The 25,873-nt window shown below is 43.5% G+C and overlaps 1 protein-coding gene across 1 annotated transcript in view; it reads right to left on the bottom strand.

The window, feature by feature from the left end:
• Nucleotides 1-25,873, bottom strand: part of PLCXD3 (phosphatidylinositol specific phospholipase C X domain containing 3) — a 73,289-nt gene that overhangs the window by 13,423 nt on the left and 33,993 nt on the right. Inside the window, exon 2 of the mRNA XM_081213163.1 lies at nt 4,865-5,573. Within this exon, the coding sequence (XP_081069289.1) occupies nt 4,865-5,573 (709 nt within the window). The remainder of the gene's footprint in view (nt 1-4,864; nt 5,574-25,873) is intronic.

Below are 25,873 nucleotides of genomic sequence, written 5' to 3'. Positions count from 1 at the left end.
GCCAAAATAACACAATTTTTCAATTGACTTGCCTAAGATCCAGTAGAAAGCAATAGGGGAGATTTATAACTTATCTTAAAGGTGACTGTAAACAGTTAAAATCGTTAGTAGGATTGGAATATCACTTGTAGTTTAATGGGAAATTTAGGATACAATGGAGAGATAAAGATCTGGGTTGTTACAAAAGATGCAGAAGGAAATGATTAACAGTGGGACCCACAAAGGGTAGGGGGGAAAGTCCAAGAGATTCCTTGTTGTGTGTTCTATGTTGGATAGGTGACTGCAAAATTTCAATCTGAGAAACAAACCCCCCCAAAAAAATTTCTGAAAAAAATAAGATCCAGGAGAAAGCGCCACCTTTCAGAAATCCACCCCCACCCCCACCCCTGGACGTCAATTCCACCTTTGAAATCCGAGCAATGTCCAGGAAAATCTGTGGGAACAAGTAAGTGCTTTCGCTTTTTTCATGCCTTTCAGAATGGGGTTTTTCTACTTTCAGAATGGAGTTTTCCTCCTGAGTTCAGGCCCCTAGGCTCTCTCCTCTGACTTGGTTGGAGTTGTGTTGACTTCCCAGGCAGGCTATGTACCTATAGGAGGCACATAGGTGAAGCCAGGCCAGCTCATTTGGCCAGGTCTCAGTTCTGCACAGCAGGTCAGAGCTCCCTCATTCATTAGGTGACAGATGGCTTCCTTTGGACAGAACCAGCATTCATCAACAGCTCCACCAGACTGGGGAAGGGGAGGGGCGTTGACCAATGCTCATCCCAAATTATGAAACATTACAGAGTGAGGGCCTCAATGTACCTGGAACTCCATCTTGCCCCTGGGAGTTTTAGGGGGTGGGTGGGTGTGAAACTTTGTTGGTTAGATTTAAGGAGGATCCATTCAAATGAATTAAGAGCGTAAGAACTACTAGCAGCTTTTATTTTCAATAATGGCCCCATCAGATCCCCTTTAGAACAGAAAAGCTGAACACACAACTGACTGCTGTTTATCCTCCAGCCTCTGGTTCCAGCCAATGTTGAAATTGTAAAAGGGAGAAGAAAGGCAAAGAACAGGATGGAAAGGGAGGGGAAAGAACAGCAGGATCGTGGTGAATTTGGCACAAGCTGCCTGCTAGTCAAAGAAGCTTGGCATGTACACTCTGTACAGGAGAACATGCGAAGTCTGATGTTGCCGCGAGCCTTCCATGTTTCTTAAGAAAACTGAAAATGGCAAAATAACAGGCAAGTGCCTACCTGAGTCTTCCCATTTACCCACCCATGCCAACCGCTGCTGGATACAACAGTAATCCAGGTTGCAGTTGTGAATTCAGAAAAGAGCTTTGAGGAACCTGACATTATGACACGCCCCACCTTCTTTTAGACACCAGGGACTAGCTGCCTCTGGTATCAAGCAGCAGAGTTCTTCAGTGAACATTATCAGCCAGAAGCAGACAAGACATATTTGCTATTGAGCTGTGTTTTAGGGGAGGCCTGCAGACTCCTTTCGCTTTTATCTGGATTACAACGGCGCTGCCTTATTGTACATTTGCTGTGTTGCTCGAGGGAAGGGGGCTGGGGAGGAGAGCAGAGCCATTTTTCATTCTGAGGAGGACATATGAACTGCGCCCTTGTAATTCCCGTCTGCATTAGAGAAATAGCTTTGTGGCAGGTGAGACGGTGTTTGTGCGTCAATGCACGGCGTCAGCACAAGCTGCTTTGTTGTGGGCATGCACTCATGCGCCACATCAGTGAACTCATCAGTCTTCAAAGACCTTATGGCTGGCTGCATATATTTCCGGCCTCCAGTGGAACATCTCCTCCTGAAGAATTAACATTTGGAGGGTTAGGGTCTGAATATGTACCTTTCTCCAAAAGTGTGTGTGTGTGTGTGTGTGTACGTGTACATGTACATATACATATACATACATATAAACATACACACACATATATATACATATATACATATAAAGGTAAAGGGACCCCTGACCATTAGGTCCAGTCATGGCCGACTCTGGGGTTGCGGCGCTCATCTCGCTTTATTGACCGAGGGACTCGGTCTACAGCTTCCGGGTCATGTGGCCAGCATGACTAAGCCGCTTCTGGTGAAACAGAGCAGCGCACAGAAACGCCGTTTACCTTCCCGATGGAGCGGTACCTATTTATCTACTTGCACTTTGACGTGCTTTCAAACAGCTAGGTTGCAGGAGCAGGGACCAAGCAACGGGAGCTCACCCCATTGCAGGGATTCGAACCGCCGACCTTCTGATCAGCAAGGCCTAGGCTCTGTGGTTTAACCCACAGTGCCACCCACGTCCCTACATATACACATATACACATACACATATACATATATACATACACACACACACACACACACACACATATATACATATATGAGTCAGATCACCCAATTAAGGAAATTGGAGCTGATTAATTGTATGCATTTTAATCAATGCATCCATTGTTTAATTGTATCTGCACAAATTTATGCATGCTTTTAACAGTAATTTAGAACGGGTTATGGAACCTGGAGCTTCCAGATATGACTGGAAGACAACTTCCATCATTTGAGGCCGATGAGAGTTGAAATCCACTGATTCCCCACCCCTATTTTAAAAGGGGGGGAGCATCGTTCCTTTGTTAGATGGTGCATGCTGTGTTTCATAGCAGACAACATCTTAGAAGAGTTATTTCCATCTGTAACACAATATTAGTTTAAAAGATATATATATATATTTATAAAGGAGTTCATTATAAACACATAAAGCAATAAACCCATGAATATATTCATTCTACTGAACCGGGGGGAAGGGAACAAGCCAGCTTTCACTTTTTCTTTAAATGTAAAAAAAAATAACCATAGGTGAAGAGTAAGGGTTGAGATACGGACTCACATTTACAGCTTTTGGGGAATGGGGGGGGGAGAGAAAGGGGTATTGGGGGGGAGAGAGAGAGTTAAAACCTGAAGTATTGGTTACTCCAAAGTAAGTCCAGGTCTTCAGATAACCATTACACAAATATTCATTAGGATTTGTAATGCACGCATTAGCAGTAAGATCAAATTTCAGACTGAAAACATACAATTAAGTGATACAATGAAACCCTCTAAGGCTTAGATGTTTTGCAACCCAAGCTAGGCAGCTGAACTTTGATCATTGCCCTATTTTCTTTGAATAATATTTCAAGTGCGAAAGAGCAAAAAAGGAAACTAATCCCCCATGGTAAGAAAAAACTAATCCCTCCGACAACCTTTGTATGAATGGAAATATATTTCAAGGTATTTTCCCAACAGAAGATGCAGAGATGGGTTTTGCACTACTTGAATAATCAGGTTCAAAGTAGTCCTTGAAGTGAATTGTTTCAAGGAAAAAAATTAATTACTCCTAAAACAAAGAAAAAGAAAACAAGAAAAGTGTTTTGAAAATAAATCCCCTTTGACAGAAGTAAAGCATGTGGTAAGAAGCATCCCTTGAGATGCATCTACACTTTGAAAATAAATCAGTTTAATAATGATTCCTTCTCTTTGGGGAACTCTGGGAATTGTAGTTCTATGTCAAGGGCTAGGGAGCGCTAACAGAGAAATCTCAACATCCTCACCAAACTACATTTCCCAGGATTTTTTGGGTGAAAGCTACTGACGTGATATCTAATATAAACAATATAAATTTCTGGAGTAGGACGGCCTTTAGCTCACATCATTTTATTGTGGCTTTCAACTTAATACAGGAATAAAAACTATTGGGAAGAATCATTTTTGGAAATAAATTGGTATTCTTCCCCATCTCTAACTTCAGGCAAGAAAATGTCATGGATTAGCTCTGCCTTGGTCAAGAGAACACTGTTGTGTTGTGTTGTGTTGTGTTGTGTTGTGTTGTGTTGTGTTGTGTTGTGTTGTGTTGTGGTGTGGTGTGGTGTGGTGTGGTGTTGTGTTGTGTTGTGTTGTGTTGTGTTGTGTTGTTGTGTTTTTATGCTCAGTCCCCACTTCCCTTTCTCATTTCGGAAAGGATCACAAAGTTGGGTGAACTGCAAATCTATCCCTACATATTTACATCTGGGTCACCCATTCCTTCCTCTCTGCATGGTGGCCACACCTAATCTTCAGACCCAGACTCAAGCTGCATTAAGGACATTAATCAATACTTAAACCCATCACCTGTAGATAATAAGCATGCATGTTTACAAACACAGACCAAAAAAGAGGGAAACAGTCATTATCTGATTTCTGGCCAATTGCTCACGAGCACAAGTAACAGTAACAATTGCTGTTTCTGCATTTTTTGACCATCATAAATGAATAAGAGAAGACAGCTCTAATAGGCTCTTACTTCCATGTAGTAATAATAATCATCATCATCATCTTTTATTTATATCCCACCCTCCCCGGCCGAAGTCGGGCTCAGGGAGGCTAACATCAGATATATAACATTGGTATAAAATCAAACAATAATTAAATCACCTCCTAAAAACAGGTCAAAATCAAATTAAAGTCTAATTAGATGGCTTAGGGTTGGGAACAGTACGTGCTCATAGGCCTAACCGTTTATGCTGATTTTATATGGGCCTGTGAGAATGCTGGGAGGCCGCTTTCATATTAGTTCTTATACAAAAAGAAAAGGGGAGTCAGGCTGAGCCCTGACCAAAGGCCTGGTGGAACAACTCCGTCTTGCAGGCCCTGTGGAAAGATGTCAAATCTCTTGTGGCAGAGCATTCCACTAGGCCGGGGTCAAGGCCAGCCTAATTTCTCTGAGGCCCAGGATCTCCAAGGTGTTTTTATTTGCAGACCGAAAGGTCCTCAGTGGGGCGTACCAGGAGAGGCAGCCCGTAGGTACGTATATCCTAGGCCATATATCCAAGCACACCTGGATTTGTAAGGCACTCACCTTTCTGTGATGGTTTCTCTGAGACCACTAGTGACACCTTTGACCACAGTGCTAGCCTTTGGGGTCAGCACCACCTGAGATATAAAAAAGGAGCCCTTCTTCCTCTTTTCAATGATGGATGCCTGGAGAAACTGGATCAGTTTTTCAGGATCTGTTGTGTTGGCCCACGGAGCTGGCATCATCTGCCCTGGCCACAAGAAGGAAACCTCCAAAGCCACTGGACTGTGATAAAACACCAGCACTTGATGATCCTTCTCCCACAGATACTGGAGACAGACTTCGTGAGCAAATATAGCCGGGCACATTTTATTTCCAAAAGTGTCTTTGAGCATTTGAACCAGTTTTTCATGGTGGCACATTTGCATCCCGTAGAAGTGGTTGAAGTCCAAAAAGACCACTTCCTTGTGGTGGTCAGCAAGAAAGGCACTGATCTCCTCGAGGCCCTCGTTGACTTTGGCACTGAACAAACCGTGAGCAAAGTAGAGTTCATTGTCGGGGTCTCTGGGCTTGGTAGAGATTCTAAGATCAAAATACCGTATGCCTGCTCCAAGCTGGCTTGTGAAGTTCATCGTCTGCGTCGCCAACCATTTCCTCATCAGCTTTTTAGCCACAGTTCCAAACACAGAGACAAAATTCTGGACGGTGTCAGGTTGTTCAGGTCCAACAGGTGAGGCTTCATCAATGTAGAAGCTAAATGAGTCATGAGAGCCTAAAAATAACACAAAACAACACATTTGCATTTTTTTTAATAAAAAAAAAGCAAGATTTGAAGACTGATACTCAGGGTTGCATGAAAATATTCCAGAGCTCAAATTACAACACAAATCACTTATTTCCTCTCTAACTGTTTTAATATCAGTTATTTTAGCATTGGAAAGATGTCTCTAGTAGTATCCAAATGGGCTACCTGTGCAGCAAGAGAATCACAAACTATGTTCTTTTCAGAAGGCACCTGATTGCTTCACACTTGCGCTGGTGTTCTGATAGCATTAGTTTGCACCTCGCAGAGTCAATGAAAGGGATAGCTGTGTTTGTACTATGTTGAGTGTTTGGAGGTCAAAGCATATTGTTTGCTGGGAGGGGGAAATGACTTAACTTTTCAGGCTCAGTCAGTGGTGTGCCGAGTCCCTGCTGGGTTGTGCTTCTTGCACAGAATATGACTCAGCACTGGCAATTGTTTGGTTTTCATTCTGCAACTCCTCGATGTGTTTGAGTTAGTCTTGAAGGAAACACACTGTTAGTCTTGAAGGCTGACAATGAGGAATAGCTCCAGCTGATATCAGGCCAAAATATATGAATCCAACACCTGTTTAAATTATATGAGAGAGGGCTTAGTCCTAACACCTAATCCTGACATCTGTGGCGGAGCCAGAGGTAAAAGCAGGCAAAGCCACAAATGTACAGTGGTACCTCGGGTTAAGTACTTAATTCGTTCTGGAGGTCCGTACTTAACCTGAAACTGATCTTAAGCTGAAGCACCACTTTAGCTAATGGGGCCTCCTGCTGCTACCATGCCGCCGGAGCACGATTTCTGTTCTCATCCTTAAGCAAAGTTCTTAACCTGAAGCACTATTTCTGGGTTAGTGGAGTCTGTAACCTGAAGCGTATGTAACCTGAAGTGTATGTAACCCGAGGTACCACTGTAAATTTGCAGCAGACTAGTTTTGACACACACTCATGCACCCTTCTCTATTCTCCATGAAGACAAGCCACTGAGATGTGTAGCCCAAGGAGAGTTATGAGGGCTGGATGGTGAGGCCATATTCAGTCCCTGGGTCTAAGCTTCCTCAACCCTGACCCAAATGTGCACTCAGTTTGGATCATCACCATCACTGTGTCCTTGCAGCAGCACAAACTGTGGCACTGTGCAGACACTGTTCAGATGATGGGGCAAAGTGCCAGGTAGACAGAAGGATGGCATGGGAATGGTTGTCATTATGGACTCATAGGATGAGAACCTATAAGAGCACCACTATGATGCAACTGGACCCTCTCAGATGACGATGAAACTGCACTATTCCTTTGGATTTGGATGGATGAATCAACTGACTCAATGGCAGGTCTATCACATTTCTATTCCACGCATCCTCAGAGGAGCAAAGGATGTGTCAGTTTCCAGGGCAGAAAAAGAGTTCATAACATTCAAAAACCAATAGCTGTAAATGAAAGGGGGCCTGCCATGATTCTAAGAAGGCTTTGAGTGATAATACGAGAAGACCAGTAACATTATATAAAATGAAACTTCAAAAGACTACAGAACAGTGTGAGCATGGAGGCAACAAGCTTAGCTCATCATAAACGATATCACGGGTTTTATCCAAGAGAGTCTTGGGACACTTCTGCCACCGTATTCCCTACAGCTCCCCCCAAAATGCAAGGATGACACCACCACCCAATACACATGCATGCATATACATAGGGATCTTTTTTGTTTCAGGTAAAAAATATTGCTGTTTAAAGGTTGAAAAACATAATACCCCAGTGCCATAGAGGATGAATCTGACAGAGGATAGGGAGGTTTGTTACAGGAGACGGATAGCTTCAAATCTACCTGTCTCACAGGATACCCAGGGGAAGGCATCCCCCAGGAAACAGTAGTGCATTTTCTTGCACAGCCTGAGGATGTAGCTCTTCCCTCTTCTAGAACTCTGAGCAACCCCTCAGAAAACCTGCCGGTGAAGCAGGAAATCCCACAGGCAGCAGAAGGCGCCCTAGTCCCATCACAGTCCAAGCCTAAGCAATAAGGCACAGCCCCTTTCAGCCCTGATAGGATTCTCCTTGGGAGTGGAGTTGCAAACAGCAGCCCTCTCTTGATTGCTCCAGATAATTGCTGAAGCGGAATTCCAAGTTTGCACGCCTGAGACTCATGTTTCCTGCCGGAGTTGGAACCTTGCTCCCCAAATGTGCTGACCATGGTCCTGATCTCCAGCGACCTATCCTAGGATCCAGCCCTAACCAAAAGCAGAGCAACAAAGGCTGAGGCTCTCTTAAGGAGCAGGCATGTGAAAGCGCCAGCAACAAATAGGAAACACCTGCACGTTATCTGCATGGCAAAGAGCCCTAGAAAGACTCTCATTGTGCCACACTCTGTTTAAAGTGTAGCGTCTTCTGTTCACTGCACTCACACTACCCTGCAGCTCATTTATTGAATCATAGAATCATAGAGTTGGAAGAGACCACAAGGGCCATTGAGTCCAACCCCCTGCCAAGCAGGAAACACCATCAGAGCACTCCTGACATATGGTTGTCAAGCCTCTGCTTAAAGACCTCCAAAGAAGGAGACTCCACCACACTCCTTGGCAGCAAATTCCACTGTCGAACAGCTCTTACTGTCAGGAAGTTCTTCCTAATGTTTAGGTGGAATCTTCTTTCTTGTAGTTTGGATCCATTGCTCCGTGTCCGCTTCTCTGGAGCAGCAGAAAATAACCTTTCTCCCTCCTCTATGTGACACCCTTTTATATATTTGAACATGGCTATCATATTACCCCTTAACCTCCTCTTCTCCAGGCTAAACATGCCCAGCTCCCTTAGCCGTTCCTCATAAGGCATCGTTTCCAGGCCTTTGACCATTTTGGTTGCCCTCCTCTGGACACGTTCCAGTTTGTCAGTGTCCTTCTTGAATTGTGGTGCCCAGAACTGGACACGGTACTCCAGGTGAGGTCTGACCAGAGCAGAAAGGGGATTAGACAAATTCATGGAGGACAACATTATCATTGCCTACTACTTATTACCAATGGGTAGTCAATGGCTATACATGACCTCCGGGATCAGAGGCAGTACTCCTTTGAATTTCCAGTTGCTGGGAAATACAGACGGACTTCCTGTATGGGAGCCTCCTATAGGCACCTGGCTATAGGCACGGTGAGAACAGGCTGATGGACTAAATAGGCCTTTGGCCTGAACCAGCACAGCTCTTTTTATGTTCTCAGCTCTTTGCAGTGATGCACCCAGTCCAATCCTTAAAAGGAATCTGAGTGGCTAGAGTGCTTTTCAAGCCCAGGGGTAAGAGAAAGGGTTGCATTCAACGCAGTGCTAAGCCTAAGGCTATCCTTGCACAACAGAATGTTCTCCCCACCCCGAAATCTATTCTGGGTGTTCTCCAAATCCTCCAAGGCAGATGGCCTGGGGGGGCAGGCAGGGGGAGGAAGGGAGGGAAAATCTCATTGTTTTGCTGTTTTCATTTTAATTACTTATTTGTGTTTTTATTTTGTATTTTTATCTCGTGAACTGCCCTGAGATCATCTGATGAAGGGAAGTATATAAACCTAATAATAAAGGGTAAATGAAATAAAAATTATACTAGTGGCAATCCCAGAACTATCTGGTTTTCTCACTGTGAGGGGGGAAAGGGGAGGACCTGTCACTTTGAACTCTTTGGAAGAAAACCAGTAAAAGGGAGGGGAACATAAGATTCCGTGCAGAAAAATACCAAAGAAAGGGTTAAACCAGCTGACCACTCCACCCCACCCAAGTCTCCTACCTTTAGAACATCTGTGTGTCCTTTGAAGACTACAGATAGATGGGGAGATACAGAGCAAGGTGAGATACCGAGCAATGGCTTGACTTAGGAATGAAGCGGATTCCTATGTTCCTAATTCCACTTGCAGAAGAACTCTATTTTATCCAGACCTCAGAATGTTTTTGAGGGCTGATTCACTCACGAATGTTTGTCATATAATGACTGAAGCACTGAGCAGTGGATTGCCATCATAAATCAAAATGCCACAGATATCACTTCACGTCACCTCAAATAGAGTGTCTTTTATTGGAGTTGGATTAGACATATTATGGTGAATCATCAAATGCTGGCTAGCTAAGAGCGTGCATGTATGAACCGGCACTCGCTCTTCGTGACAACAAATTTCACCAGTGTTTAAGCCACCATTGAAATAGTTCCTGCTAAAAAGTTCTCTTTTTAAAAAAAAATTTAAAAATACCAATCTTCGATGTTTCCTGCAAGCGTTCTTACTCAGATCTTACTACAAAGGCAAGCATGTAAGCACATAAAGTTAAATATATTTGTGCCTGGGTGGAAAATAATCTGGCAGACTTCACTATTCCCTCAGTTAATTATCTGATGATCTGAGATTTTCTTACACCCACAATCATTATGTTTTGCAAACCCAGGTCTGTTCATTCATGTGCAAATACTGTCTTCTGTCAATCTATTCTTGCCTTAGTCACTGAAAAGAGGTCCCCTGTTAGGAGAAATGTCTGTGTTGATTAAAAGCAAATAACTAGTTTCTATGTTGAAACCAGGGATGTGGAAGCTGTTGCCCTCCAAGTGTTCCTGGACAGAACAGGCAATGACCAGCAATGATGACAGCTCCCCAACCCTGATCTAACCCAATTACTACGTCATATGAGATGTTGCTTTTCATCATGAGCTGATTGTGGTGTTTTGTGCCCACACCTAGTAAAACGTGCTTTCTTCACTGCAATCTTATGATGTTGTGTCCTCACAGCAATGCAAGGATGGACAAGCATTTCTGAACTGCAATGGGAGACCTCACGTACTCTAAAGCCCCTTTCTGTTTTGCAGGTCCTGCTCGGAATGGCAGTCTTTGGTCCGCAAAGACTTCCCCTTTGAAGTTTAACGCAATCCCTGCTTCTCTGCAAAATTAATTAATGAACCATTTCCACCATCGCCTTGAAAAGGTTTGCAACCCAATTGTCTGCATTTCCACTCAGATGTGAAATCCTGCTGTATTTAGTGGGTACAGAGTTAGAGCCTGCAAAAACCTACCCCCCCCCCGAAAGAACCCAAGTTAAGGGGCAGGAGTTAGGCAGAGACCACTCTCCCCATCTCCTTTAGAAGTTCAGCCTCAATCCCAGCTGCACTTCCACAAGATGGGGCAGCAGTGCCACTCTGGCCCATGGGCATAGCCAACGGGGGACGGGTGGGGGGCAGTGGCCCCCTCTAGATCAAGTAAAACAATAGAAATACTTAACTAACTGACCAATCACATCGGTTCTTCCCCCTCCTCACACAAAAATCCTCCCCTCCCCACAACCAAGTCGCCCCCCCCCCCAAAAAAAAAATCCTGGCTATGCCCATGCTCTGGCCTAGAGGTTGTCCTAATGTCATCCTCTGGCTCAGAGGACTAAATTTCAGGTGCTCCAATGAGATCAGAGGGCAGGATTCAACTAATGAGTCCTCTCAGTGGAAGCCATGTGCAATGACTTCCGCTTGTGCAACAGCCTTTCCCCCTCTGTTTGCCCCCCCCCAATGCCACCCCCCAAAATGGAGGGAGGAGTGGGGGGGAAAATCTGTCTGGCAAGCTCAAACGCTTGAACTGTGCATGCTACTGAATTCCTCTCCAGGTCTGCCCTGCTCCATGTGAGTGAAAGACGGCTGGAAGGACCTGGTCTCCTCTTACTGAGGAGGAATCTTTCAGTGTAGGTGAACACAGGACAATCGCTGCTCCTATAAAGGGCTCGGTCTAAGCCTGGCTGTTGCTGAAGCAACATCCACCTGCTGTTCTTTGCTAGTACAGTGGTACCTCGGGTTAAGTACTTAATTCGTTCCGGAGGTCCGTTCTTAACCTGAAACTGTGCTTAACCTGAAGCACCACTTTAGCTAATGGGGCCTCCCACCGCGCCGCCGGAGCCTGATTTCTGTTCTTATCCTGAAGCAAGGTTCTTAACCTGAAGCACTATTTCTGGGTTAGCGGAGTGTGTATCCTGAAGCATATGTAACCTGAAGCGCATGTAACCCGAGGTACCACTGTAGTCAGGCTGAGCTCTCTGCTCCCTGCAGAACAAGCTGTTCTCATCTTGGCATGAACTGGGTTGAAGTTCCCTTCCACAGCTGGTACCATCAGGGTGTAAGGAACCAGTACCTGGGCCACAGGACTTTCTTGTTCAAGCTTGAGGAGGTGCAACTAAAGTTGTTTTATTGCAATATCAAAATATACAGTGGCATTGCTTTTGGTGGGGCCGGGCGGCGGGAGATACCATTTGCACACGCTTCAATTTCCCCCTTCCCACCTCTTGTGAGCACTTAGGAAGGATATATTGCATTGGAGACCTTTTTGTGATGCAAATGGTATTTCTATTAAAGAAGCCATCAGTCAAATGAAAGCCCTGGTTTAAATAAATCTATTTACCCAGCGTAAAATGTTTGCATTGTATCATCAAAACAAAAAATAAATCAGTGGTTAATAGCTAATTCTTTCTCCCAAGTCACATATATAAAGGCAGAGAGATCCATTGCCAGGCAGTTAATCTGCTCAGGGTTGCCCATATTGACTGCACAGCTTTTAAAAACTCATTCTTCAAGTACAGGAAGCCAGCTTTTTTTCTTTTTTAAAAAGAACTCTTTCCAGGATAAATTAGTCTGCAACGACTATGCAAAGATAAAGATATTTGGAAACCAATATTCAGCACAAAGGCAGATGTTAAAATATTGGGTGTGTTGTGCTATGATCATGAACAAAGCTGGAGTTGGATGCTAATGGATGGAGATAATTTTCTCTCTGTCTTTCATAATCTAATACTTGAACACAGAGGGAGGAAATGAAACCAAGTGGCAGAAGGTTTGGGACAGGCAAAATAACTTATTTGCACAACACACAATTTATGGAGTCCACCGGCACTTGCCTCGTATACTGAACTGTGCTCCTCAAAGGCTGAGTACCCAGCGTGTTCCCCTCCAAACGTTGCTGGACTCCAAATCCCATCAGCCCCAGTCAACATGGCTCATTGTCAGGGATGATGGGGGTTGTGGTCCAGCAACATCTGGCTATCCTATGTTGGCTATTCCTGCTCAAGGGTATCCTTTGGACTGCAATGCAATCCCCGTCACCCATCTTCAGGTGGCTCAGTGGACCAGTCTGGATGAAACACACCTCACTCTCTGAGTTTTATCTTCCATTTTCACCACTTGACTCAACCTGACACCCCTATTTAGATTTGTTCCTGTTCCCTTCCTCCATATTGCTACCTGCCTTGAATGAGTTTACTTGCTTCTAAACCATGGGGTTTTTTTCAGCTGATGATTCTGCAACTTGACCTTCATCCTTCATGACCTTCTGCCTTGTTTGGACTACATAACCCAAATCCATTGGGCCTTCACTCTTGGGGTTGCTTCCATGGACTGTTCTTCATTCTTCTAGCCCTGTGAAACTGAATCAGATCCCCAAAAGTATGACTGCCAGCAGATCCTCTCATCAAGCACGCAGCACCCCACAGCCAAAACAGCCACAAAAATAAGGAAATGAGCCCTTAACTTACAGCACAAATTATTAATCAACTTGAGCTTCAGTTGATTAACCTACCAACTAAATGGTCTAGCAGCTCTTGTGAGAAAAGTGAATAGGGATTCCATGCAAAGAAGGAGATCCACACACAATTTAATCAATGACCAGCATGCTCAAGTGAAACATGTCTAAAGTAGCCTACATTGCTGGGCAAAACCTGGGGCTTGATTTCCGCCCCCACCTGCAATTTCCTCCATAAAGCAGAATTCCTTGAGCACTTTCACGCGACTGAGCATGAGAGACAGCATCTTTTCTACGCAACAACGTCCCCATCATCATTTGCGTTTGGAGTAATCCTGGCACATCTACTGATAAAAGCAATTTAAGAAAGAGAATCGCTTGTATTAGAAAAGAAGATGATGAGATTTCCAGACGGTCCCTGCTAAAGGTCTTTGTAGCACACAGCATTAAGTGAGTGAGGGCAACACTTTCTAGTAAAAGGAAGTTGAAATCAAAGTGTTCCCGCTCAGCCCTGAGCAGTCTCTTGATTGATGTTATCTGTAACAACAACAATACTTAATAGATTTTTATAATGGGGAGAAACCTTTCTTTGAAGTACAGTGCTTCACAGTACTAACACGATTGCTGGACGAAAAAAGAAAAGAAAATGCAGTCTTCATGCCAATTACCGGAGCTCATCAGCGAAAGAAACCTTCTGGATCGCTGGCTTATTTTTCCACTATAATTTTCCCCCAGTACAATCCGTACAGTCCTTCCTCAGTGCAAGGCGGACTTGGATGTATATTTTTAGACTCCCTGCAGACTTTTTCCATGTTACTTTCACCTGCTGCTTGTGTAATAGGTTTTATTAAGACTGTAAAAAAAAAAAAAAAATCCAGAATCCATGCTGGAGTTTCATATTCTATCCTTTAAAAAAACAACCACCAGAAACCAACCAGCCCTAGCATTAGGCAGTTTGCTGCCACTGCCTCAGGCTGCAGATTCCAGTGAGAGGCAGTGGTGCTTCTCCTGGGGGGGGGAGGGGCATACCCTTCTGTTGGAGGACAGAGCTGTCCGTGCTATATGGCGTCTCCTGCATCCCCATAACTACCTTTACAAACTGCCATTAGTACGACAGCTATGGCCATTCCTGGTGCAGGAAAGTTTGACCACAGTAATTTATGCATCGATTCATTCAAGCCTGGGCTTCCCTTCCACTTGATCTGTAAGCTGCAGTTGGGTGCGGGATGCTGCCCAATTTAGAACCCCGCTCTGTACCCACTCAGCCACCCAGTCCCCAGTCCTAACTGGCAGATCACTGGCAGATCCCCCTATCTGACTCTGCTCTATATACTATATGTTTGTTTACTCTGCAATAACCTGTCCCCCATGGATTTAAAAGCTGGCAGAGGCTGCTTGTTCTTTTGCCTAAAGATACCCGGGGCGGGGGGTGGGGGGACTTGAATTTGCCTTCAGTGTGTTCTCTATGCTTCAAAATATACCTCAGCAGCTGCAGTGTGTGACATATCAAGCTGGGCACTGCACGGTGCCTTAATGTTCATGCCCAGGCAAAGACATCGGAGATTGTTAGAGCCCAAAACACCATGGTGGATATCACCATTAGAGGTATTATCTGTTAAAAAGAAAAACACAGAAGGCAAATGGGTCAGATATCAGCAATTAGTAAAAGAAGATCAAGGCCAATTAAGGTTAAGATCATATGAAGAACTTGGCCAGTATTGTAACACATGGCTACAATATGGAGAGGTGTGGAGCCATGCTTGCTCTTGCATTTCAACAAAAGAGAGCTCCTGCGAGTGCTTTTGCTTGGCTGGAAGGTACTGTTGAACTGTGTTGGTACCTCTTCCTGGGCAATGGAGAGATGAGCATGTGGGTGGTGTGTAGAAGATAATGGCTTTTGCATGGAAGGAAGGTAGCCAACTTTACATATGTTGGCCCACCACTTTTGCTTCTGGTTTTGCTGGCTTTTGCCTCCGCCCTGCCCTGCCAACCTCTGGCTTGCAGCTCTCGGCAGGTTGCACACAAGGAAAAATGGCCCCCTCAGACTGAAAAAGGTGTCCCTATTGCACGGGATAGCCCAGTTTAGGAGCTATATAAAGGGGCAGGGCAGACTAAGACTTGGGGCTGCAAATTGTCTCTTGCTTCAACTTGTGATGCCCCCCTTGGAGTGTGTTTGCAGCATCTGCATGCTAACAAATATATGCTGGTACAGCCATAAATCTCCCCCCACAACAAGTGCATAAAAAAAAATTCTAAACAGTTCTTACAAAATATGAGTTACGGCTAATTAGCGCGTGCCAGTAGCACAATTAGCAAAATGGCTTGTTGCCAGAAAGGAAGGGAAGAGAGACTTTGTAGGCATTTTAATTCCTTATGCAACAAAAATGGGAGCCACAAAGATGAGAGTTTCTAAAAACCAGAACAAGCAGCATAATAGCATATAAATCCCAGCCAGAGGGATGATGATGACAATGACTGCAAAAAGACTGAAAATACAAAGGTCTTCACCAGGTGCCAAAAAGACGTTTATGTAGGTATCAGGTCCTTAGTAACCTTCAATTTCATCTCTTTAAGTGGGGAACCTAACAAGGATCTCTGGTGGTAATAATCTGAAGGTCCAGGCAGGTATATATGAGAGGATACCTGGCCCAAACCGGTGTAAACAATGAGTTCTTGAGTTGTCAGAGTGAACCTTCTGAAGGTCTCCCTCTCACATGCAGATGTGCAAGGCTGCTGTGTTATGACTGTGTTATGACCAGTTTATATCTTTAGGATAATTAAAGGTATAATTACTGCAGTGTACTAATTCAGGCTAACCATAAAGAAGGCTGATCGCTGAAGAATTGATGCTTTTGAATTATGGTGCTGGAGGAGACTCTTGAGAGTCCCATAAATTGCCAGAAGATCAAACCTCTCCATTCTTAAGGAAATCAGCCCTGAGTGCTCACTGGAAGGACAGATCGTGAAGCTGAGGCTCCAATGCTTTGGCCACCTCATGAGAAGAGAAGACTCCCTGGAAAAGACCCTGATGTTGGGAAAGATAGAGGGCACAAGGAGAAGGGGACGACAAAGGACGAGATGGTTGGACAGTGTTCTCGAAGCTACAAATGTGAGTTTGACCAAACTGCGGGAGGCAGTGGAAGACAAGAATGCCTGGCGTGCTCTGGTCCATGGGGTCACGAATAGTCGGACATAACTAAACGACTAAACAACAACTACTTCAGGCTACAAAGTGGGGGGACTGCTTGAATGTTTGAATGTTCAGCACTTTCCTATACGTTGAAGTAAGACATGTAGGAGAAGTCTAGGCTGAATTACCCTGACATGCTGAGTTTCTACATGCAAGGAATTGCTTCCCAGCTAACAACTACTTACAGTATTAATTTACTTCTCAAATCTATTGTGGTTTTAGGAAACAGGTAAAAGACACACCTCTTCCACAGCAGGCTTTGGAATGAGGGGACAGCGATTGCAGTAATTTATTAAATGGTTTGACACTGCGGCTTTTGATATGAGTTATACAGAAATAATAGTTTTAAAGTTCTTGTGTTGCATGGTTATTACGTTGCAAAGTGGCCTGTGCACCAAATAAAGCATACAATCTAATACAGCATCAAAACCTACCTACAGCGTCAAATAGTATGATACAGCTAAAGCTTGATCTCAACATGCCTACTTGCATCATTGGCAAGGTAAAGGTAAAGGGACCCCTGACCATTAGGTCCAGTCGCAGATGACTCTGGGGTTGCGGCGCTCATCTCACTTTATTGGCCGAGGGAGCCGGCGTACAGCTTCCGGGTCACGTGGCCAGCATGACTAAGCCGCTTCTGGTGAACCGGAGCAGCGCACGGAAACGCTGTTTACCTTCCGGCCAGAGTGGTACCTATTTATCTACTTGCACTTTGACGTGCTTTCGAACTGCTAGGTTGGCAGGAGCAGGGACTGAGCAACGGGAGCTCACCCTGTCGTGGGGATTCGAACTGCCAACCTTCTGATCGGCAAATCCTAGGCTCTGTGGTTTAACCCACAGCGCCATCCGCATCCCTTATCATTGGCAAAGGCAGAAGCAAATTAAGCAAGGCTTCCTGAGACTTTTCTCAGCTAAGCAATGTAAGGAGTGTGCTCTCCAGCTTTCCAGTATAAAGTATTACCCAATTTTCAGAGTATTCAAAATAAAATGGCAATAACAGTTATGCCCCAAATATGCATATATTGTATTGATTCATTTCATTTATTTTGTACACAGAATTCAACTTGCTGTTTCTTGGGGTGTGTGGTTTGCTTTGCTTTGGTTTTTTTTTTTAAAAAAGCATTTCCATTTTACAGCATTTCCAATTTTCAGCTTTAGTGCCAAAACATAAACAAATATATTTGCCCAAAGCGCCTATCTATGGTGCATATGATCACTGTAATTATCTAAGCCAATGTTCTGCTCTAATATAGACTGTTTACACATCTTCCTTACATCAGTTGGGGAAAATAGCAGAATTTCTGCATAATTTAGGCAGCATAATGTAGATTGCATAATTTAGACCCAATTTGCATAATGTATTATATGTGTGCATATGTGTGTGTACACACAGCATAATCAAACTATCTTCCGTTTCTATAGTGCAGAAGTTTGCCAGATCTACCTCCCAGCTTAGTTGCTATGCAGACCAGGAAGCATGTGGCGCCGGGAAGTGGGGGGCGACCTACAGACTGGGGAGCGGGGCACAATACAGTACTTAAAATTGCCTTTCTGTGCGTCATAAAAATGATGCTCAGAATAATTACTATAATAGGCACGCTGAAACGCTGTTAAGCCAAGCAGTTCTCTGCAGAACATGCTGTTTTGATTGATGCGTCGGCTAGAATGCAAACTTTACTTAGCAATCTCTTATCTGCTGAATCAAAGTACTTAATCAATGTGGTTGGATGAAATGGGGTGTTTTCTCTCTCTCTCTCTCTCTCTCTCTCTCTCTCTCTCTCTCCTGCTTGATGCCGAACCAAAAGGAAGGCATGCTCTTGCACACTAGGCTGGGTGAGTCCAAAACAGATGTTTATAAATCCACAGCTTTCAAAAGTGAGTGGATCTTCTTGCAGTGGTCAAATATAGCAAGGAAGTTATGGCAGGATCAAAGAGGTGCTGGCAGGTAAATAAAGAACCTCAGAGTAAGCTAACGAGGTCAAGCTGTAGATATGATCACTCCAGCTAGAAAACTTTGCACAAAGGCATACAGAAAATATCAGATCCCAATAAATTAGATCTAATTAAGAAGGTATGCAATCAGTTAAATATGGTTAAAATAAAAGCTGTATTTGAGGAGGAAGGGAGGCTTAAAGAAAGCAGAAATAAGAGGAAACTGGTAATTTCTTTTATCTCTTTTCAGTGTTGGGAAATCCAGGACAGGGAATGGATAATACAGTGGTACCTCAGGTTACATACGCTTCAGGTTACAGACTCCGCTAACCCAGAAATAGTACTTCAGGTTAAGAACTTTGCTTCAGGATGAGAACAGAAATTGTGCTCTGGCGGCGCGGCGGCAGCAGGAGGCCTCATTAGCTAAAGTGGTGCTTCAGGTTAAGAACAGTTTCAAGTTAAGAACGGACCTCCGGAACGAATTAAGTACTTAACCTGAGGTACCACTGTATGTAATTATGAAGACATGAAATTAATGTTTTTAAGGAAAAGTCAAAAGCTTTAAACAAAACGAAGAATAAATCAAATGCCAGTCAAAGTATCTGCCCCAAAGATGTAGTATCTTCCCACTCCACAGCACACAGGATTTTCTTATCTATACTCACAATACAGGTACCCAGAAGGAATGAGTGCCATTAGCTTCGTGGTAATCTGCATGTATCTCTGAGCAAAACTACACATTACTTTTTTTAAGGGGCACTACATTGTTTAGCACGGCAGCAATGGCGCTTTTGAACTCCCAGCTTATTGATGCCAGGCAAATACCTTAACTGTATTCTTTTTGGCACCTGCTGAAGACATTCTCATTTAGACAAGCCTACTCAAAGGTTTGGGGACTCGGGTGGTGCTGTGGATTAAACCACAGAGCCTAGGACTTGCCGATCAGATAGTCGGTGGTTCGAATCCCTGCGACGGGGTGAGCTCCTGTTGCTCAGTCCCTGCTCCTGCCAACCTAGCAGTTCGAAAGCATGTTAAAGTGCAAGTAGATAAATAGGTACCACTCTGGTGGGAAGGTAAATGGCATTTCCGTGCATTGCTCTGGTTTGCCAGAAGTGGCTTAGTCATGCTGGCCACATGACCCAGAACTGTACGCCAGCTCCCTTGGCCGGTAAAGTGAGATGAGCGCCGCAACCCCAGAGTTGGTCACGACTGGACCTAATGGTCAGGGGTCTCTTTACTTTTACCTTACTCAAAGGTTTATAAAGTTTGTGTGAGTTTTAATTTATTTTAGTCTGTCCTATTGGAGAAGGGGACGACAGAGGACGAGATGGTTGGATAGTGTTCTCAAAGCTACTAGCATGAGTTTGACCAAACTGTGGGAAGCAGTGGAAGACAGGAGTGCCTGGCGTGCTCTGGTCCATGGGGTCACGAAGAGTCGGACACAACTAAATGACTAATCAACAATAATTGCGGTTTTAACTTTCTGTTACTTTCTGTATGTTTTAAAATTACGGCAGTTTTATTCCATCTTCCCAACGTTTCTCAAACTGCTGATTTTGTTTTATCTTTTACACAATGCAAAAGTCGCTTCTCAATGCTGTAGATCAAAGCATACCCTGTGGATGTGAGCTTAATCTGTAATGTCGTAAAAGATTTTCCAAGCCTGCTTTGATGCCATATGGATCACTGCATACAGAACATAACACTGCTACTTGTATTTGTCCTGAAAGACAATTCTCAGTGTTTGATAATTATTAATTTTTAAATTTAATAGTGTTTGTATTTTTGTAAGTGACTTCTGGAAGTCTAGCAGGATATAGTGGAAGCCTAGTGCTCATTTCTGTGTTATTTGCTGCCGGGAAAAAACTTCTGCTTGTGATCCCATTAAATCACAAAACCGTGGCAATTTTGTCCCAGTTGTTTTCATGATCACACCACTACTACTCTCATGACAAAATTTGGGGTAGCATCCTTGGCTGGCCAAACCTCCCCACACAACACACTCTTTCTGAATAAAGCTGCTCTCTCTACTTGTGCTGTTACAAATAACCTCTAACTCTGAAATTCAAAGAAATTCATAGGTCTGTTATACTGTGCCTTCTGCAGACAATGATGTTGGGTGTGTGTCATGCACTGCATAATGGAGTGTATCTTCATGAGGGTAAAAAAAACACAACTATTTCCAAATACTGAGATCTATTTATATCAATTGCCGGAGTTTGCCTCGTTAAAATGGCTTGCCAATTGTACCTACCGTACATTTGTGCTGATTAGCTCAAGGCCAGAAATCAGAACAGGCAATGCATCTCAAAAGGCTTTGGGCATAATCTGCTACTTTGTGCAGGAAAACTTCCCGCTAGATGAGCTTTCCCCATGCTGGAAACTTTAACCTAGTCAGGGCTGATGGGAGTTGTAGTCCAATACATTGGGAGGTCGCCAGCTTGCAGAAGGCTGTGCTAGATGGTGTCCATTGCCTGTCTTTGTCCTGGCAAGATTTCCTGAATCACTACCTGAATTGTCAGCAAACCCCTGAGCAGTGCAATCCTTGATACGTCTAATAATGTGCCGTGAGAATGGAGAGCAGGGGCAGACTTGGAAGTTGCCCACTGTCAGGCTTTGGGGGATCAGATCCCTCCCCTGGTGGCAGTAAATAAGCAGATCAAACGAAAGGAGCATTCTTACCAGTTAGTTTCTTTAATAATCACAGTGAGAAACAAAGGAATGCATATCTCTCTAGAAATGGTGTTGCTCCCAGTAAAGGTTTACCCCCTCCATCCCCATTAATCTACGTCACTCCTATATCGGGTAATCTGAGCTTGTGGCCGCTGTGCTCTCTGTTCTATCACTCTCAAAGTCCGTCTAGTCTTAGGCGAAGGGGGGTTAGGAATGCTGTCCAAGGGCACTGAATCTGCCAGCTGTCTCTCTCCTGGTGTTTCTTCTTCTAGCTGTTCCTCACCCAGTATTTCCCACCTTTTCCCTTCTGGACTATGCCCCTCTGCAAACCACTGCTCTAAATCAATACTGTCTTCCTGCCCTTAGGAAGGTTGAGGAAAAGGGGGGTGGCTCCCACCATCTCCTCAGTCCAGCGCTTGACACCCACCAATACTTTCCAAATCCTCCACTTGACGTCATCGTCTGCTGTTGGGACACATGGACCTCCAGGGGCAGAGGGAGGCAGGCAGCAATGTGAGAGCTTGCCCCTGTGTTACCATCTCCACCCAAATAACATGTGTAGAGAATTAGACATTTTGAAAAGTTATTATTGCATTTTGAGTTGACTTGTAAGACACCTTAGAATGATTTCGGTCCTTCAAGGTGAGATACACATGATTTCAAAAATAAATAAGCAACTAGATTGCTAGACTGATGCAATGCTGAGAGAAGGGAAGGAGGGGATTTTCTGATGGGAGCCAAGAACTTAGCTCTGCTTCCAGCTGGATCTTACTCCCCCTCCCCCCCCATCCCGCCATGCATTTATAAAATGTGCTAATGAAGAAAATGTGTTAATCAAGCTAAATCAAGGATAGGCAAGAGGGGTTTTCTGGTGGCAACAGAAAACAATGATCAAGATAAATCATGGAGGAAGGGGTTTTTTTTCCTGGTGGCAACTAAGAACTTATCTCCACTCCCAGCTGTATTGAGATCACTTTGCGCACATTTATAGAATGTGCTAATGAAGAAAATGACGGATTTATCTACGCTGTGTTAAGCTAAATTGTGGATGGGGGGGAGGGGTTTTTCTGGTGGTTCCAGAAGCTATGTTTAAATCTCTCCATTTTAATTGTTTTAAACTCTTTTTAATTATAGTATGTGTAAGTCACCTTGAGACAGTGGTTTAGAAGGGTGATTAATAAATTAAGCATAGAAATAGTAATTATAACGATACATTTGTAAAATGTGCTAATGAAGAAAACGAACAATTCACCTGCCCTGTGTTAATCAAGCTGAAACTAAACGCACGTGAAAATGCTTTCGGCGTTGCATTTGATATTCATGCTAACAGCAAGATGGTCTCGGAAGGAAAATAAGTATCCCTGAGACAATTCTAGGCACATTTTTTCAAGTTTGCCAAGTGCTGGCTTCCAGGTGATGCCCCTTGTTAGGGTTTGCTTGTCTTTTCCGTGTTATTTTTGGGTTTCCTCCTTCACACAAACATATACCCTTTTGGATGTACACACACGGAGGCAGACAGAGATTTAAGACGGTAAAAATAAACTTGCTGAGTTTATTCTCCAGTGACTCATAGCAAAGAGCAAAGGTAGAATAGAATAAAAAATTGTAGAGTTCAAAGGGACCCCAAGAGTCATCTAGTCCAACCCCCTGCAATGCAGGAACCTTTTCCCCAACGTGGATCTCGAACCCACAGCCCTGAAATTTTGAGGCTCCTGCTCCAACGACCAAGTTATTCCAACAGAGGAGGAAAAAAGTAGCAAGAATATTGATTGCAAAGTATTGGAAGACACAAGATTTACCCACACTGGAACAATGGCAGATGAAGGTGATGGACTACATGGAACTGGCAGAAATGACCGGCAGAATCCGAGACCAGGGAGAAGAGGTGGTGGAAGAAGACTGGAAGAAATTTAAAGACTACTTGCAGAAATACTGTAAAATTAATGAATGTTAAAGGTATGTTGGACTGAAAATAAGCAGTATTGGTAAAAAGATTAACAAGAATATGTAAATACGGATTGACAATGGTTGAAAATATATAGTTATAATAGGTTAAGATATTGAGTAAAGATAAATGATAGAGGGTAAGGATTTGCTGAATTAACCACGTGAACTGGAATACAAAAAAGGGGGGTGTGAGGAGGTCAGGAAACAAGTAAATGAAATATAAGATATGAAAATACTGATTTCTTTTTGACTTTTTATGTATTTTGTCTGTGTATTTTTGTATCTTTTTTCTTTTATTATTGTTGTTCTTTTTTATTTCTTATTTTTAATTTTGTAACCTTTTATTGTTTGTAAAATTTCAATAAATATCATTTTTTTAAAAAAAAACAGAGGAGGAAAAAAGAATGGGGAGCTGTTGATCCCACCCCCACCCCCACCCCCCGTTATCAAAATGATCAGGAATATCTAACCAGCATTGGTCAAGACTAAGACTTCTATACACATATTCACATAAGAATAAGGCCTTAGAATCATAGAATTGTAGGGTTGGAAGGGAGCATGAGGTACAACCAATCCCACCCCATGCAATTCAAGAATCTTTTACCCAACATGGGGCTTGAACACACAACCCTGAGATTATGAGTATCATACTCTACTGACTACCAGGGACCGTGCTGAGGAGCGCTGCACTGAGGAGGAATGGTGGGAGCCATCCCCTCTCCTGTTCCTGCTCCTGAATCTTCCCAGGAGCAGGAGGACAACATAGATTTGGAACAGTTGTTTGCAGAGGGGCATAGTTCGAAAGGCAGAAGCTGGGAAATACTGGGTGGGGAACAGCTAGGAGAAGAAACACTGGAAGAGAGAGAGTTAACAGATTCACAGTAGTTGGGCAGCATTCCTCCACCGCCCTCCCCAAGGTCAAGAAGAGCTCAGAAATTCTCAGAACAGAAAACGCACAGGGTACAAGCTCAGATTACAAGATGTAGGAGTGACGTAGATTAATAGGGATGGAGGGGTGTAAGCCTTAATTGGGAGCAACGCCATTCTACCAGAGAAGAATGGCAAATTAAGCTGTTGGAATATCCCAAAAAGGCAAAACTGACCGGAAGGCTCAGGAACCAAGAGGACAAAAACTTAAAGAAAGAATGGGAAAGTTTTATAATTCATTTAGGAGACCACTGTCTCCTATTAGCAGGATTCTAATAACACTTGTAATGTAACATAGATTACGGACAATATGGAGAGATACAAAATATGGATGATGAAATATTATGCAGTTGAAAATTTTGACAATAGGACCCAGGGAGGGGATGGTGGGAAGTCTGGAGATTTGGAGAAATCTCTGAACATGAACATGTCATGTATTTGGTATTGTTATAACTTTAAATTTGTAAAATCAAATAAAAATCATTTTTTTTAAAAAAAAGTGGTTTTGCTTATTAATCAAGCGCAACCTAGGCCTTTACATCTAGGCCACATGACACGTCCTTTCAGCACTAAACCCTGGCTTTTGTCCTTCTCACTCTCTAAGAACTGGAGGAGGGGCCCCACCCATTTGTCATCTGGTCCATAGCCCTCTCTCTTGCTTTCTTAATGGCCCCTTTGTTCTCTGAATACTTTCTGAATCCAGGGACTAAGTGTCTGGTACCCCAGTGTTCCCCAACCTTGGGCCTCCAGCTGTTTTTGGACTACAATTCCCATCATTCTTGACCACTGGTCTTGCTAGCGAGGGATGATGGGAGTTGTAGTCCAAAAACAGCTGGAGGCCCAAGGTTGGGGAACACTGTGGTACCCAGTTTAACACCCCAAGTCTTGATTAAACTCTAAAACTTACTAGAGGCAAGAATTTAGAGGAGTCTGGCACACAAAAACTCTACTTAAAATACTGGCTTTCACCTGTCTATGTATACCCATTTCTCTGTGTTTATACAAACTTACATAAAGTTAATAATTCACCAACAGATGGCTAATCAGTTAAAAGGATTTCATCAGTTGACAGCCCTAATAGAGAAACTGTACTGCTGAATCTTTTCAACACAGGTGTTCAATTCTTAATGATTTTTTTAAAATTGCCTGCAACATGTAGAAAGCTCAGTATGTGCATTTTATTCTTTGCAAAACAAATCTAAATTATCCTGCTTTTAATTGCCCTTTAATTGTTCTTCAGTAACATTTGCACCGCCGCCTTAGAAATCGTCCGGCTTTCGGTTCTGTGTTGCACACTGCATTGTGCTTTTATGATATGTAAGCCACTTTGTGTGGGCAGTGCTCAGAATGGCAGACTAGAAATGAATTTATAATAACAATAATTAAAAGCAAAGCATACTAAAATCACAAGCCCTCTGCCATTGTCATCTCAGGTCCTCAGACTCACATCGTGAGAAAATGTCCCAAACCTTCTGCAAAATGGCTGGATTAGAAAAGTTTCTCTGTAGAGTTCTGGTAGTTCTATTTAAATAGCCAGGGTGAATTAATGTAGGCTGGGATGGGAGGAAGCCCCTGTGAACCTTCTACTGAATGTCTGCTTTGGAAAACTGGGTTACAAGTCAAAAGCAGGGGGTCCAATGTGTGTACATTAATATGCAAATGTGCCCAGACTTCTGTCCTGGAGTAAATTTGTGGGTCAGGAAATAATAATACTAAGAATAACAACAACAACAACAACAACAACAACAACAACAACAACAACAACAACAACAACAAATTCTTCAGATACCAAAGATTCTTCAGCTATCTGAAGAAGTGTGCATGCACACAAAAGCTTATACCAAGAACAAACTTAGTTGGTCTCTAAGGTGCTACTGGACAATTTTTTTTTTTTATGGGAGCGGCTAGGGGCGCATTGGAAGATGGCCGGCAATACCATCTCTCTGGCTCACACAAGGTAATTAAGAGGCTAATATGGGAGTAATTAGCCTCCCGAGTTTTCCCAAGGGATTGGGAAAACACTGCCTCGCCTGCTGTGCCCATAAATCACCCCCGAGTTCGAAAGAAGGGGGGGTGAGGGCACTAGACACTTAGCACTCGTGTGGGTTTTCGCTCTCC

The sequence above is a fragment of the Podarcis bocagei genome (assembly GCF_964188305.1).
Source record: "Podarcis bocagei genome assembly, chromosome: 11".
In the NCBI taxonomy this organism is placed as follows: Eukaryota; Metazoa; Chordata; class Lepidosauria; order Squamata; family Lacertidae; genus Podarcis; species Podarcis bocagei.
The sequence above is the reverse complement of the archived record's forward strand: the minus strand, read 5'-3'. Positions and strand labels throughout refer to the sequence as shown.